This window comes from Pygoscelis adeliae, unplaced genomic scaffold (genome assembly GCF_000699105.1).
Source record: "Pygoscelis adeliae isolate BGI_AS28 unplaced genomic scaffold, ASM69910v1 Scaffold83, whole genome shotgun sequence".
Lineage (NCBI taxonomy): Eukaryota > Metazoa > Chordata > Aves > Sphenisciformes > Spheniscidae > Pygoscelis > Pygoscelis adeliae.
The window spans coordinates 1,598,216-1,615,312 of record NW_008824467.1 but is presented as its reverse complement, the minus strand read 5'-3'; the positions used below and the strand labels follow the sequence as shown (position 1 = coordinate 1,615,312).

General features: G+C 37.6%; 1 protein-coding gene across 1 annotated transcript in view; it reads left to right on the top strand.

Moving 5' to 3' along the window:
- Nucleotides 1-16,732, top strand: part of FEM1C (fem-1 homolog c (C. elegans)) — a 19,509-nt gene extending 2,777 nt beyond the window's left edge. Inside the window, exon 2 of the mRNA XM_009321098.1 lies at nucleotides 11,033-16,732. Coding sequence (XP_009319373.1) covers nucleotides 11,033-12,342 — 1,310 coding nt within the window. The 3' untranslated portion in view covers nucleotides 12,343-16,732. The remainder of the gene's footprint in view (nucleotides 1-11,032) is intronic.
- The last annotated feature ends 365 nt before the right edge of the window (nucleotides 16,733-17,097 follow it).

The following is a 17,097-nucleotide window of genomic DNA, read 5'->3' as shown; positions in this document are numbered from 1 at the left end:
TATTAATTTCAAAATTAGTATTTCCAACATAATTCATTCAACATTGTCATCTTCCACCTCAAAGTCTCTGTGTATTATTTTCAGTTTCTACTCCTCCCTGCTGTGTACTAAACAGTTGACAGGGTGTGCCTGTGCTTGTAGTAGGGAGACACAGAGAACTTGAGTGCTCTGCTCTTGAGTAGTAAAAGTTGTTGCTATCCTTGTATCTGAACTCTTTTTAGATAGGCCCCTTCCTGGGCCAGGTGTGGAGAAGCCTACTGTTCTGTGAAAGATATAAAAGCTTTAGCTACTGTAAATTTTGCTGCATTTAAAAGTAAACCCTCCTTATAAGAACGAAAGTAGAGGTGCTGTTGTGGGAGATTACTATAGATTCTTTTCCCAATATTATTCTTAAAACCTGTGTGTGTGCGTGCAAAATTACTTGAACTATTCCTTTGTGGTTTTCCGCTGGATTTTCATATTGCAAGGTACCACTTTATTCATATTTTAAAAAACAGGAAAATCTAGAGCTGGAAAAGATATGAAAGTGTTTTGAAGTGTTGACAGTTCCAGGGAAAAATCCAAAGACTTTGAGATGAGAAAATTCAGAAAGTTTAAAATCAGGGTGACAACAGAGGCAGGGTGTGAAAGAACAGGTGAAAACATGCAGTGAAATGCTGCTTAGCTAAAATACAGGCAGAATCCCGCAACTGTGTTTTGGACTATGGAAATTCAGAATGCAGAGGTTCTTGAAAGACAGTTGTGTAAGTGCAAAAGTACAGCTAGGAAAATGAGTAAGATGTTCATAAAGACTTCAGACTCTGAGTCAGATGAGACGCTACACCGAGGTGAAGTGTAGGTCTGGCACTGTCTCACAGGAGATGGTGGTGAAGAATGAGGTAACAAGATGTTTGGGGTAGATAAGTGCTGTACTGTGAAAGATGGCCAACGGTTCTGAATTTAAAGTATGAGCCTTTAGTTGTCTTTGTTTCTACTGTTCTGCAGATCTGAACTTTCATCGTTTCCCCAAACTTTTATGAAGCACATAGGCAACACAAATGTAAACAAAGGATTTTAAAAAAAATGTTTTGTTACATGAACAGTGTTAGTGAGGGGGAAAAGCTGATACCTAGGGTAAGAAGGGTGGATTTTTTTTCCCTTAGAATTGTGGAAAACAGCAAAGACATCTGTAGATGTCTTTTTTTTTTTTTTCTTTTGGTAGGAAAGCAAAAAGCAGCCAAAGCAACACTTACAAAGTGAGTTAATTCACCATTGTCTTCCTAATTCGGAGGCTTCTCCAGTATATTACTCCTGGTTTAAGAAGCTGCAGATTAAAAATAACAAAGCTTAATAAGTTTCACTGGTATGTAATAATATCTCAAATGGTAAGTTGTGGGTTTTTTTCAAAAACAAAAAAAACCCTTGTGAAACTTAAAGAACTTAAAGCTTTTATGCTGCTCTTAAAAGGAGGAACAGCGTGGAGAATACTAGAGTAGCAGAAACCTGAGTTTTTTCCGGAGGAGGTAGAACCCTAGAACTAAACCTCAAGTGAAGCACAGACCTGCCTTTGTGCTGGATGAGGAGGATGTTCTGTGTGTCAGCTGCATGCGGTTTTCTTTTCTGCTGCGTTGCGAAGCAGGCCAGTGATCCGTTGTTACGAGTGGTTCTCCCTTACCACATTCAGAATAGACCTCTGGATTGAATACAGTGTTTCACCGATACGTTTCTGTGCAGTCTTCCTTTGGCTGCTATGTGTAGGGAGGGAAACGCTTACTCTTGTGATTCAAGTGGTAGCAGTCTTTGGGCCTTCAAATTACAGATTTGGGCTCTCTTGGGGATATAATTGGGGCTGTTTGTTGGATTTCATATTTATAATAAAATATTTCATATAATTGCCCCAATAAAATTATTTTGCATGCAGACTGTTTTAAAGGGATTTATACTTCTGTTCTAACACCAGACAGGACGCTTAAATCTTGCATTTTGAAAACTTGCAATGCACATTTTGATAATTTGTGTTATGCTTTATCCTCCTCCACCAGACTTGCTGCGATAATGGAGATGCATTCCGTTCCTTTCTGCAATTAACAAGTTAAATTATAGGTAAAGTACACAGGTGCTGATAGCCAGGATGGTCTGAATGTAGTGGCGCAGGGAATAAGGACTCTTTTCCAAAATACCTACTTGAAAGGCAGATATTTTTTCTGAACATGCTCAGCTGCTTCGTATGTGGTCTCTTTCTCTTCAAGGTGATATTCGTGGTTTTTTACTTGTAGTCTTCACTAACTCTCTCCCTCTTCTGTTGTTAGCAGACTCATCTGCTAGCCAAAAGACTAATTTTTCTCCTCCTGAGCATTAGAAAATGTTGTAAGAACTGCTGGCCTAGGTGTTCCTTTAGGCATCTCTTGAGATCTGCACAGGAATGTTTGGTTGCAAGCCCTGATTCTTTGTCACTTACGATCCTGCATACTACCGTAGCAGCTGGAGGGGCTCATGTGTTTTGAAAATGTGAAATAACACTATGATTCAAAATCTTGTTGTTCTTAGATTCCACTGGCACAGTATTTGATTAGAATAACTTTGTAAAATAACATGGAGGACAAGACTTGTTGACTTTGCTTCATCGCTTTGGAAAGTATAGAAGCATACAGACCCCAGTCTCTATGGGTTCTGTATCAAGGTTATATATGTAGTAGTACTATATCAAGGGCTAGTGCTATTTCAGTATTGTCATTTATGTGGGGTACTGGAAACTGTAACACTCAAACCTGCTGGTAAGGGAAAAAAATCTTTTACAGACTTGGCAGACCCAGAAATTGGGGGATTAGAGAGATTCACACTCTCTGCTCTATGATTAGTATGGTTTAGTATGCGTTAAAAATAATTAATTTTCTCTTGCAGTAAACATTAAGGAGTCTGACAGGTTTGTTCTCTTCTGAGGTTTTTTGTCTTGCCTGCTTGCCGAGATTCATTTTGGGTGGGGGAGACACCAAACAAAAAACCTAAACGAAGCTGCCTTTTTTTTTTCCCCCTTTTTTTCTCCTTGTGAATAAACCCGTGCTCTAAAAGTGTTCTGTGTCCTTTTTTTTTTGGTTTGGTTTTTTTCCCTTTTTTGGTCGGTATTACATGGCACAGTGCACTGCATTTTGTAGATATTTTGTGTGTGACGCTATGTGGAAACTGAACTTTAGTAGGAATGTCTGTAAATAAAATAAGGAAGATACAGTTTAAAGGAATAAATTCTTGAATTTCAACTGAAAAGGAGTTTATGTTGAAATTAAATTATTAACAGCATGCTTTTTATTGGTAATCTTGATAATACAAGTTCTTGTGAAGTACTTTGGTGAACAAGAGAGCAATTATTCCATTACAGAATTGTAGATTGAAATAACTTGTTGAGATTAGCAATTCTTTGCAATTTTTACTTGATTTCTTCTTAAAGGGAAGACACACCTTTAGTTTTTCTTTGTCATGCGTACTAAGCGTAAGGATGTATTTTCCTGCAGTTTTCTTGTGCACTGTCCATATTTGTATGTATGTAGCAATACTCTTTTTTTAATCAGTAAAACTCTTGGAAGACTTAATTACTTCACGTGCTCTGTTAGAAAAAAATCAGTGTTACATGAACAACTTCACTTTATAAAAGTGATTGATTTCATCTGTAAGGCTGCAAAAATAAATACATGTGGTTAATTTTACATACTGGTCAGTCATTTAAATTAAATCTTTTTTTTTTATGTTTAAAGATTTTGGATATGAAATCAGATTGCTACTAAATTTTAATGTAAGTTTTACTACCCAGAAATTTGATCAAGCATTTTGTAAGTATTAGGAAGTGGATGTACTTAATTGGTTGCAAATCAAGTCAAATCACTTTCTGTGTCATTGCTTCATTTTCTTTCATTCCCATGTCACAAGCTACCAGTCTATTTTGGGAATTACTTGCTTCTGACATAGAAAGACATGGCCTCATTATGAATGTGAATGCCCACCCCCACTCTGATAAGCTTTTGGTAACACTGGATAGTTAGAGAATTAGTTCTGTGATTTGTGAAGTGTTTGTGTATTGTTCATACCACTTCTAACAGAGGACTGTAAGAAAAGAATAAAACGTGAAGCTATGGTGCTAACTGACCATACCTTTTTCCTTAATTTGTTTTTGCAAGGTTTGGGAGGACTGAAGGTGGGGTTATTCCATTTCTTTGTTCCTGTTTTTAATTAGAGGAAGTTATTAGGTAATGTGAATAGTAAAGTTTTATACAGACAGAAATGGTTTGTAAGCAGTATTAGCAACACAGTATAGTGGCACTCCCTTTCTAGCAGAGAAGTACTGTGACTACCAAAACATTTCCAGTCCACTTTTGTTTCTGTGCAAGAACGATGAGCCTTTCATATTGTTGTAATATTAGCTATCTTCTATATGTGATTAAATTCGTGCAGATCATTTTGGAATTAAAAATGGATAAAGAAAATTTTATGAAACCTATTTTGAAACAATCATTCACACCTTTAAAAAAATACTTCGATTTGACCAACATCTTCCTATGTGTCCCTTGGAAAACTGCTTATCAAAGAGAATGACTTTCAAATTACTTATTTTCAGCCCCTTTCCTTTTTAATACAGTAGTAGATATAATGTTGACTTTTAGTTTCAACTTTTTAGTTTTGTTTTTCAACAAAAATTGAATTAACTGCTGAATTGTGTTCAGCCACTGTTTATTCCTGTCACTATAGACAATACAGTGTTTTTGAAACAGATGAGTTAATTCACAGAATAGTGCTTGATTTGCCATACTTATTGGAACTGTTCAATTCCTGGCCAATATGTGGAACATAGACTTTGAATTAGATGTTAATGCCACTGCCATGTTTTATTTCAAGTTCTTCCTCAAATTTAACACTTGATATTTGCTAGGTGTAGATGGATGGTAATCTTGCTATTTTTTAAGGTTGGGGTTTATGGGTTTTTAAGTTGGCAGCTCCCAACTGTCTGTCTACCCCTGCCCACTTCTATTTTATGGAAACTTGTTTTTTTACAATGTATCCTTCCCACTGCTGTACCTGTACCATCCAGTCAAACTTAAGCCACGTGCAGCCGCTAAAAATTAGTGGTAATGGCCTTCCTTTATTGGTTTGTACATGGCTTAAAATAACTGTGGTTATTTTAACTCTAAGGGCTACTACAATATAAGTAGCTAAAAAATTACACTACTTCTGATATGCTATCAGTAACAGCTGTTTAAGCTTAAGTCAGTAATTGTAATACGAATAAAAAGCCCAGTATTGTTTAAATGGACATCCAGTTGGACAGAGTAGTGAAATTCCTTGGAGTCTTAAGCATATTTCCACATGTTCTGCATAGCTGCATTGTAAATTAATGATATACAGACTGTTGGATTGGACCTGAATTTACCCAGACAATGGCCAAGCTTAATTTCTGTGGATTTTTTCAGTGTTCATGCGTCACAGCATATATGCCTGGCAATTGTTAAGAGTGTCAAAAGCAGCATTATATGGCGATGGATCTACAATGTGTGATACAAATACCTGCCATTGATCCTATTGTCAAAGCCAGCAAAATGCATCTTAATAGTTGTGAAGCCATAGTAACAATTTTGGTGTTACTAATACCTTTTGGTTTATTTGTCTTTAATATGCTTTTATGTTATGACTTTTTAAAGATCTTAAAAATACTGACTTGAAGGTAGAAAATAGGTGCCAATTCCAGTGTTTCAGAGCTCTGCTGTGAGGGACAGTATATGGACTTGAATACACCCTGAAATGGCTGTATTCACTGGTGGCTTAGCGAACACCCAGATGCATCTGGTTTTGCCTTCATCACTGAGTGTAGAAGTGGAGATGGTCTGAGGAACCAGCCAGTCCTTAGTTCTGGATTGACTGCTGTAGTTGCATTTTAACTAGACTTTCTCCAGCACAGCAAGGAGAGCTATAATGTATGTGTGTTGACAAGTTTCTGTATTTGTCTGCTTTTGACACCTTTCCATCTTAGGAATTTAAAGGTCTCATGCTTATCAGTATTGAGGTATCAACAGGTTTCTGGTCTGTGATGTGTGATAAGAACAGAGGGAATTACAGTTGAGAAACTACGCATGCCAAATTTCCCAAACTTCACCTATATTTGGTTAAATCTCTGTTCCTGAAATTTTGTTGGTCTTGGTAGAGACTGTAGTGTGGCTAAACCTATAACTGACTTAACGCTCTCTATTAGTGATAAAAATTGCCTAAGGTATTCAAGATTGAAAATCACTTGCCATTGTATGAACTGATTTGGCTATGTGTATCTTGATCTAGCAGATAATTTCAGGTGCCACTTTGTGTCGGGGTGTCTTCCTCAATCACTGGCCACTCTTCAGAAATGTATCATGAAAGGAATATTTTGCAAGTTAAGCTCACTGTCTGTTAATGAAATGATCTGCTATTTTCTGTGGGCTTTTTTTTTTTTTTTAATGTTTGGAACTTGCACTTAAAATAATGGTTGGGGGGACAAAATATGTTCATAGCTCTGCTTTAATTGCAAAAGCCTCTTAAACTTGAGTCATAAGCTTTTGAAAAATAACTTTTTACACATCTTTTGTATGAATTTGATTAGTGTGTCAGCTATATTTTGGTATCTGGTGAGCCTAGATTGAGACTCAGTTTGTCCTGAATAACTGCTGTTCATTCTTACCACTGTTCTTCGGTTGCTGGAATTGAGAGCAACAAAGAGGCCTTGAAATGTGTTGTCAGTTCTTCAGATGGTCCACAAACAAGTTTGAGGAAGAAGCAGCAGACCAATTTACATGTGAAGTTTTGAGAAGTGAAAGATTAGAAGGAGTGAGGAGGGGATGAGGGGATACTAGTGGGGAATGCCCAGTGTCCATTAGAAAATTTTAATGAATCAACATTTTCTTGTCTTGGTGGCTTGTCAGCAGAAGATAAAAGCAAGCTACTACGTGATAATCTGCTAATCCAAAATGCAGAATAGAGGTCTGCATTGTGGATCTAAGGTATCTGGTTCTGGCAGTGACAAGTGGGTATTGAATTTAGAGGACAGTCATGGTTTGACCAGATATTTCTGAATTTTCCTTTTGTGTTTTTTTATTCAACTTTATATCCTCTTACTGTGTCTTGTTAGAAAGAAGATAAGTGTGCTCTGAAGTCACGTATGTAAAAGCTAGAAGAGGTCAAAATTATTTGTATAGACCTACATCAGGTTCTTATAATTGAAATGAAAATGGAACATATTTTCTATTTCTGAATAGAAATATCTCTTTAATAAGTATGAATCTTTTTTCCTTATATACATATACGTATACTAACTTCAAATGTTTTGCTTTTGAATTTATCAAATTTGACAGTGTGAACAGTATGTTCTTGTCAGAAAGAATGTATTAGCAGAAAGACTTTACCTCCATTTTAGTTTTAATTTATTTCTATACAGTATTCAGCTTCTAAGACAGATCTCGGGTATACTTTTGATTTGACTTTCATTAGCTAAATAGTATAAAGAGTGAACTGCACATTCTAGAAATCAGAGCCTGGGGGGAAAAAACAGTGTATGAAGATAAATAGGAGCTATTTAGATCAGTAAACGGTGTATCTACAAATACACACTTACCCAAACATGAGCTGAAGATTTCAAGACTACTGCTTTTGTTTCCTAACCCACCGTAGTTCTGTTAGAGACTAGAAATACAACAGCAAAGCGCACTGTAAATCGCTGCCTTGCTGGCATTAAAACATAGCCTACCAAAAATGCAAATAAGGAAGTTTCAGGAAACTTCTCTCTTCTAACTTTTAAAAGCCAAATCTGATTACTATGAATGGGCACAGAACCCTTGGAAAAGAAGGTCTCATTTATGAATGTGGAAATTTGCTGACAGTGAACAGAAACTGATAATCTGATGGGCAGTTAACTGGAATTTGCAGGGCTAATGATGTAAGAAATCTGAAGGGGGGGAATTCTTACATGAGTTTTCTGTTAATAGTTTACATATTAATTCAGTGAGAGACTGAAAAGTTACTGTGCCTGAATCTGTAGTATGCATAATATATTATAAAGATAGATTTAAATTGTATCATTTTAAAAGTGGTCGACCACATAAGAGACTTTGTTATGTTGGGAGGGAACCAGGAGACTTTGTCTTAATCTTTTTCCTTCTCCTTCAGTGAAGTGCTCATATTTAAAGTTAAGCAAAATTTTCATCTAGTTGAAGCCTAATAGTTAAACATTGAACTGTGGTGTCCAGTGCTTGCTTTCTAATTTACTGTGAATAGGGTTTTCAAACAGGTGGCACTAGTGCTTACTAGAAATTTCCCCACATGGTGTTAGAACCCTAGAGTGCTTTTAAATGAAAGACTCTGCAATGTCATGCTGATGAGAAATAATCTGCATGTAAATAAGAACCTTAAAAGATAGATGGCTGCGTGCTGTGTGTTGAAGGCATTTTTTTCTTCCTGGTTTTGGGAATCCTGAGCAGAGGGATTAATGTGGGACTTCAGGACAAAGACCTAAGAAAACATTAAGAATAGTTTGTCATGTGCTCAACAAAATATCCAGCTCCCTCAGAATATATCGGCAGTCTCAAAGGCCCCAGCTGAGATGAAGAGCCTGTTGTGATGGATTGTATTTTCTATTGTGTACAATTATTGCCTTCAAACATGTAAATCAAAAGGGTTGGCAGACAGAGAGAGGAAGAGCTATAGTGTAGAGGCAAACAAAGCCAATGTTGAGTTAGCCAGGCTTTAATTTTCATACAGATCTCATTATTTTTTAATCATTGCTGGAGATAGAGGGGAAGGGAAATTTGACAAGGGAAGAAGGGAAAAGTGTAACAACATGGAGATAGCAAGCTTAAGCTTCCGTTTCATACATGAAAGCAGATACAAAATCCCTTCTAGAATAGAATAGACTATTTCAGCTGGAAGGGACCTACAACGATCATCTAGTCCAACTGCCTGACCCCTTCAGGGCTGACCAAAAGTTAAATCCAATTATTAAGGGCATTGACCAGATGCCTCTTAAACACTGACAGGCTTGGGACATGGACCACCTCTCTAGGAAGCCTGTTGCAGTGTTTGACCACCCTCTCAGTAAAGAAATGCTTCCTAATGTCAAGTTTGAACCTCTCCCGATGCAGCTTTGAGCCATTCCCACATGTCCTGTTACTGGACACCAGGGGGAAGAGATCAGCACCTCCCTCTCCACTTCCCTCCTCAGGAAGCTGTAGAGAGCAATGAGGTCACCCCTCTGGACGCATTCAAGTACCTTCACATCCTTCTTAAATTGTGGGGCCCAGAACTGCCCACAGTACTCAAGGTGAGGCCGCACCAGTGCTGAATACAGTGGGATAATCACCTCTTTTGACCGGCTGGCTATGCTGGGTTTGATGCACCCCAGGATGCGGTTTGCCCTCTTGGCTGGTTACTCCACCCCAGGTGCAGAATTCAGAATTTGTTCTTGTTAAATTTCATGCCATTGATGATTGCCCAATGCTCCAACCTAGATCTGTCTGCAAGGCCTCCTGTCCCATGTTGACTCAAGAGAGTCAACAGGACCTCCCTGTTCAATGTCATCAGCAAACTTGCCAATGGCGCATTCAACTCCTGCAATCCAGATCATTGATAAATATATTGAACAGAATTCGTCCTAGAATTGAGCCCTGAGGAACACTGCTGGTGACTGGTCACCAGCCACATGTAGCCCCATTCACTACAACCCTTTGAACTCTGCCCTTCAGCCGTGAACCTGCTCATCCCACAGTTGGACAACTTGTCCAGAAGGATGCTGTGAGGGGCAGTATCAAAGCCTTACTAAAATCCAGAAAAACTACATCCACCGCCTTCCCTTCGTCCACTAGGCGGGTGACCTTATCCTAGAATGATATCAAATTAGTTAAACAGGACTTCCCCTTTGTGAACCCATGTTGACTGTGCCTGATGATTGTGTTGTTCTTTAAATGCCTTTCAATAGTATCCAGTATGATCTTCTCCACAATTTTTCCAGGAACTGAGGTTAGACTAACAGGTCTGTAGTTTTCCTGGGTCATCCCTCTTGCCCCACTTGTAAATTGGAATAACTTGGGCTAGCTTCCAGTCAGCAGGGACCTCCCCAGACTCCCAAGACCTTTGGTAGGTGATCGAAAAAGGTCTTGCCATAACATCTGCTAGCACCTTCAGTGCCCTGGGATGAATCCCATCAGGCCCCACGGACTTGTGAACATTCAGCTGATACAACTGGTTCCTGACAATTTCAGTGTCCACAAATGGAAAGTCACTGTTCCCACACTTGTGGTCCTCCGACTCATGGGATTGGGCAGCGCAAGGTCTATCCGTATTACTAAAGACTGAGGCAAAAAAAGCATTGAATGCCTCCGCTTTTTCTTCATCCCTGGTAGTCAGGTGACCATCTTCAACAAGTATTGGCCCAATGTTTTCTTTAGACCTCCCCTTGCTATTAAAGTACTTAAAAAAGCCTTTCTTGTTGTCAGACACAACACTGGCCAATTTCAACTCTAATTGAGCTTTGGCCTTTTGTATCTTCTCCCTGCATATACGAACCACAGCTCTGTAATCTTCCTGTGAAGCCTGACCCTGCTTCCAGACACCGTACAACTTCCTCTTCCTCTTGAACTCCATGAGGAGTTAGTTCCCTGTTCAGCCAAGCTGGTCTTCTGCCCAGCTTGCTTGACTTTTGACACAATGGAATTGCCTGTTCCTGTGCTTTTATGTAGTAGAGAATTCCATTTTAATTCTGTTTTTTTGAATAATGAGACAAAAAAGGTCCTTAAAACCTGTAACTCTTTCAGGAAATAATATCAAGCATTTTGATTTGTATAACTGCCTGGCAGCCTTGTTATTTAATCAGATCTTGAATATTTTGACTTGTCATCTAAGCCTTTCATAGTCCATAGATACCAAAACAGCTATTTTTTTGACTACTAATGTTTGAGTTTTTGAAACTATTTTTTGACTAATTTTTTAACTATTAGTGTGGCAGAATTTGGACTATAATTTGATTATGACTTGTGTAATTGTCTTTCTTCTCTTGCAGGAAACACTGCGTTACATGACTGTGCGGAATCTGGAAGTTTGGAGATCATGAAGATGCTTCTCAAGTATTGTGCTAAAATGGAAAAGGACGGTTATGGAATGACTCCCCTTCTGTCGGCTAGTGTGACAGGCCACACAAATATCGTGGACTTTCTGACCCAGCATGTACAGACCAGTAAGGCTGAGCGCATAAATGCTCTGGAACTTCTAGGAGCAACATTTGTGGACAAAAAGAGAGATCTGCTTGGTGCTTTGAAATACTGGAAGCGAGCTATGGAAATGAGATACAGTGATAGGACTAATATCCTGAGCAAGCCTGTGCCACAAACACTAATTATGGCGTATGATTATGCTAAAGAGGTAAACAGCTCAGAAGAGCTAGAAAATCTTATTGCAGACCCTGACGAAATGAGAATGCAAGCACTATTAATTAGAGAACGTATTCTCGGCCCTTCTCACCCAGATACATCCTACTATATCAGATACAGAGGTGCTGTCTATGCAGACTCTGGAAACTTCAAGCGTTGCATCAACTTATGGAAATATGCTTTGGACATGCAGCAGAGCAATCTTGATCCGCTGAGCCCTATGACAGCCAGCAGTTTACTATCATTTGCTGAACTTTTCTCCTTCATGCTGCAGGATAGGGCAAAAGGCCTGCTAGGCACTACTGTCACATTTGATGATCTCATGGGTATACTGTGCAAAAGCGTTCTTGAAATAGAAAGGGCCATGAAACAAACCCAGTGTCCTCCTGATCCAATACAGCTGAACAAAGCCCTTTCCATCATTTTGCATTTAATTTGCTTGTTGGAGAAAGTACCTTGCAGCTCAGAACAGGAGCATTTTAAGAAACAGACTATTTACAAGTTTCTTAAGCTTCAGCCTAGAGGGAAGAATAACTTCAGTCCACTTCACCTTGCTGTTGACAATAATACTACATGTGTGGGTCGCTACCCAGTTTGTAAATTCCCCTCTCTACAAGTTACTGCTATCCTGGTGGAATGTGGTGCTGATGTAAATGTCAGAGACTCTGATAACAACAGTCCATTACATATTGCTGCACTGAACAACCATCCAGACATCATGAATCTTCTTATCAAGTCAGGTTCACACTTTGACGCCACAAACTCGCATAAACAAACTGCTAGTGATTTGCTGGATGAGAAGGAAATAGCAAAAAATTTAATCCAACCCATAAATCATACTACATTGCAGTGTCTTGCTGCTCGTGTAATAGTGAATCATAACATATACTACGCAGGGCACATCCCTGAAAAACTAGAGAACTTTGTTTTGCTCCATAGATGATAGTGTGGAGTCCCAGAGTACTGTTTTTGAAGCACGACTTGGTGACGATATTTTCCTTGAGCACTGTTGTGATACACCAGCGATCCCTTAGCTTGCTCCATCTTGCTCTCAGTGGCTAAAGCATTGTTAGTATCAGATCTGCAGAGTTGGTTACCCAGTATTTAATATAAATATGCCATATAATATATTTTGTGGATTATTTAGAAATGTAATGCCATATTTAGACTCTTAAAATTGTCTGCCAAAGGCTTGTCTATTCTGGTCTTATTTGCCTGTTGGGTGTTTGGGACTGAGTTGAGTATTTTCCACTGATGTCTTTTTACTATAACTGTTAAGTGGATTTTATACAGTTGGAAGGTCATCTTTTTTTGGTTTTGCTTGAGCATTTCTACTCTTACTCTATTCTTTTTCTATGGACTCATTGCTAAACTGTATGAGTTGTATGGACTTGTTAACATTTGCAACTACCATAAGTGCTTTTATCTTCTCTATGCACTGGCTTAAACATGACTGTTGTGTGTGAGCATATTTCTATGCAGCACTTGGCCAATTTCAACTTAAATGCCAATTTTGTGTTGCAGTTTGTTTGGAGCTCTTTTGAGAATGCTGTCTTCATAGCATGATGAATTTTGGAGTTACTTATCAGCTCTCCAAACTTGGGTTTGACTTTTTTGACTGCTGTAACTGAGGTTGCTTTCCTTTTGATCCTCTGGAAATTTGTCCTAAACTTGGGAGAAGAAAATCTTGCTTTTTCTCATCGTAGTCCACTTGAACTTTAAATCTGAAAATCGTTTTGTTGCATTGTGCAGTTAGGGGAAGAGTCCTTATTATGTACAACTGACACCTTCCCCTTTGCACTAACGTCTTGCTTGTGCTGGTTGTGTGACTAGATGTGAAGTTTGCTCAAAGTTTAACCTCAAACTTAATGATACACTTTAATGAGAAATAGATCAAATGTATGCTGTAGTTTAAAATCTACAAATCAACTTTAGCTACAAAAGAAACTAAAGCATGTTGGTGGCATGATGCTTATCAGTCCAGATCTAGACGTCATCTAATATAGTAAATATCTGTATGCCAGGGTATTGGAAGTTCTATAGCAGTGTCCTTTTTTCTTCATTTTAAGTATCTTTATAAATACTTGCATGGATTTTTCATCTCTACAATGTCAGCTGTACTTAACAAAAAGCGGAAGTTCTGTTGTGTATATAGCTCCTAATTAAAGTACCTATTTTTATAATATTTGCACAACAGCTTAGCTTTTACAACAGAAAGGGCTCTTTTGACTTGATAAGAAATCTATAAATGAAGATCATAAATGTGAGTGCGATTCAGGTAATTAATATAATTCAGCACTTTACTGTTATTAATAGTAGAATTTATTATGGCACATTAGCCCTGCAAATGTCTTAAAGTGAAATTCATTTCTGTTGGATAGAATACAGTTTACTTGCAAGTTTAGTGGTCTAGCGTATTGGATATTTTTGACTTGATATTTCATTTCAGTGGTGGGCAGTAAGTGTACCTATGGAGTTCTTGCTCCAGAAATTCAACAAGTTGATTTAGGCCTTTGTCAGTGATAGAGATATTTAGAAGCCAAATTAATTAGATAAAGGTAAAGTTGTTTTAGGAGGGTCTTTTTTAATACTTAATTTTTTTTTTTTTTTTAAGTTGATGTCAGAACATTTTTGTCATTTGTGAATTAAGTTGAGGAAGAATGTGTCTTGGGAGCATATAAGAACAGTTCTTCCTTGCTTTTGGGCTGTTTTGGTGTTCCTGTTAGTGTACAGCGTGGTGCCTACTAGCTTAGCCATTCTTCGGAAAAATATGGGGATGTTTTTAAACAAAGGTATGTTGAAAGCAGTGCTGTTTGTGTATTGCCACTTTCAGACTCTGTATTTTGAAGCAACTTTCACCTGTTTGTCCCATGCCATGTCTACATTGTATGAAATGATGAGACTGAGGAAACCCTGTTAGTTTCTCTTGCAAATACACAGGAGTAAAATTCTATTCGATTGGCTGAATTTCTCTGATTTGTAATGATTAAAACACGTGCCACTCAAGTTGTCATTTGTGAGAACATGTAGTTTGATTTTTTTAAAAAATTATTTGGTTTTTTTTATGCTCTTCTACTACTCTTTAAGTAGGGATAACCAACAAATCACACCATGCTGGAAATGATCCACATTATATTTCAAGTCATAAAAATAATTCTTTTTCTATAGGTCACAGCAAAAGGGATTTTTTGAGTTTTATACTCTGGAATCTGTACTGCTCTTTAGTGGGTTTAGTTTAAATTTCTGTCTTTATAACTGTTGAATATCCTGTTTAAAATTAGTTGGACATTATTAGTCCAGAAATATAATTGGAAATACAACAATTGTTAATTGCTAGCAAATTTTTGAATGGAAAACATTCCCAAAAGAGAAAGCATATCACTATTAACTAAATGTAAATCTAGTGAAAATTGTTACAAGGAAGGCTTATTCTGTTAGTTACTCTTTAAAAACAAACCAATTTAATAAGGATGTACTGATTTATTGTATGTAGTGCTGTCTAAATACCTACCAATGTGCATCAGTCCTAAAGTCCTAAAGACTGTCACCTGGAATTGTAATTTTTCATGGTGATGAGGTTATCTGCCGAACTCTTACCTTGCCAGATACTTGGACTTACATGTCCAGGCAGATGAGTTCATGCATTTAATACCACTTTCCATTTAGCCCTGTATGTTTACATTACCCTGTTTAATTTTTCTTAATTTTAGAACAGATTGGTACAGAGCCTATGCTGCGTAATGAGTTAGGTCTTAGTTCAGGATTTGCTGATTGGGAGGGAGGGTTGGGACAGCAGGCCCTGTCTGAGATGCATGTGCCACTAAGGTGTGTGCTAATGAGTAGTAGCAGTTTTGCCCCCTCGGCCCCTGATTCACACCAGTTTTGTCTCCACTTCTGTATAGATACCAACTTTCCAGATTTTTTTTTTTTTTTTTAATTCTTGCTCTTGTTACTATTCAGAGGTGGTAATAATATCATTTTAGTGAAACACGTTGATGCTAAATGCAGTAGTGTTGCTAGCTGGACTCAAACTGTGGTAATGCAAGGAACTAAAGAGCATTCAGAACATAAAGAATTGTTTTATTTTTGTCATATTTTTCACTCATTCTTTTCCTGTTCTTCTCTTTTCTTTCTATTTGGGCTTTTTTTTTCTGATGAAATGTATTGCTCCTGAGCTACCGATGCAGAAAAATGTTGAGAACACTGTGGACAAAATTGTATGCCCTGCAGGGGTGATTAAAATTGATTAAATTATTTACAGGTATGGCTCCCTAGAGAAAAGACACTGATACCTCCTTGCTTGTTGACACCTCTGAAATTGTATTTTTGGGGGTAGGGGATAAATGCTCAAAGCATTTTTTCTTCTGATAATCTTGGGTTTCAAGTGAAAACTGAAATACTTCAACCAGGAAGATGAAGAGTATTCTCATTTAAAAAAAAAAAGAAATTTTTTTCTTACCAAATTCTAAAATTGTATTCCTATTTTTGTATCACGCTGGTAACAAGATTCCAGCTGTCTGTGGTGTCTGTTCTGTTTGTTAAGTGCAGTGTAAAGACACTTTCTGCAATGCAAGGCAACAGTGTGGTTAGTTTTCCATACATACTTTACAACAGTCCCTGGGTAGGAAGTAATTTTGTGTATTTCCCAAGTCCCCAAAGAGCTCTCTTCTAACGACTGTTTTGCAACTGATTAAAATTAACCTCTTTCCATTTTTACAAAACACTACTTTAAAAAAGGAATAGAGTGATATAGCAAAATCCTTAAAGGAGGATTTATAAAAAGATAAAAGCCTTATGAGCTAAAAATGTGCCTCTCCTTAGTTTTATATCAACTGCAAGGTGACAGTGGCAGGATACGACTGCTCTTGAAATAGCTTCCTCATGCTTTGAAATATAGGGTGGAATGCCTGTTATACTCTAAAATGTTGACAAACCTGAGTAAGTAGACTAAACACTAATTTCTACCTTCTGTGACTGCAGTGAAGTCAACTGGTATTTAATGCTTCAAAGTAATTTTGGGGAAATTGATGGGAGACATACTAGACTGCTCCTATCTCTTGGCTTTGAGTGTGAAAGTAACTGTTGACCCCTCAGTGAGGGCAGAATGAAAAGCTATTGTTGGTTTGGTTTTAACTAACGTGTTTGTGTTCCATTCTATCACAAAGACTTCCTATGCAGGGCTAGCTCCGTGTATGGAAATATTGCAGTTTCTTTTTTACGTGAAGTAATTTAGCTTTAACAGTAATGTAAAAAAGGAATAACAAGCATATTTCTCGGCTCTTACTCTTTAGGCTCCAAATGCAGATTACATTAAAAATATGTTTTGGAGAACACCTGTCTGAGTCTATGTATCTGTTTCCTTTAGGGTTACTGCAATACTGGTTGGTATAAATAGTTCAATATGAATGCTGCAGCTTTAGACTTCGATCTTCATGTCATTAAGAATTGTACCTTAAACAAAATGTCATGTTTCATTCTCTTTCTTTCTGTGAAGTGGTGGTCCAGCCAAGCCTTTAAATTCTGGTAGTAGGTAATAGTAAAGAAAGGGCTTAAACTGCATGATACAGGAGGCATTATTTTCCCAGTTTCTAGAAAATGCAGTTAGTTGTGCTATTAACTCTGTGAAAACATAGTAGTTTTAGTTTATCGCATAAAAGAGTTAGCAAGACCTCGTAAGAAGTAAGCAACAGACACTTTT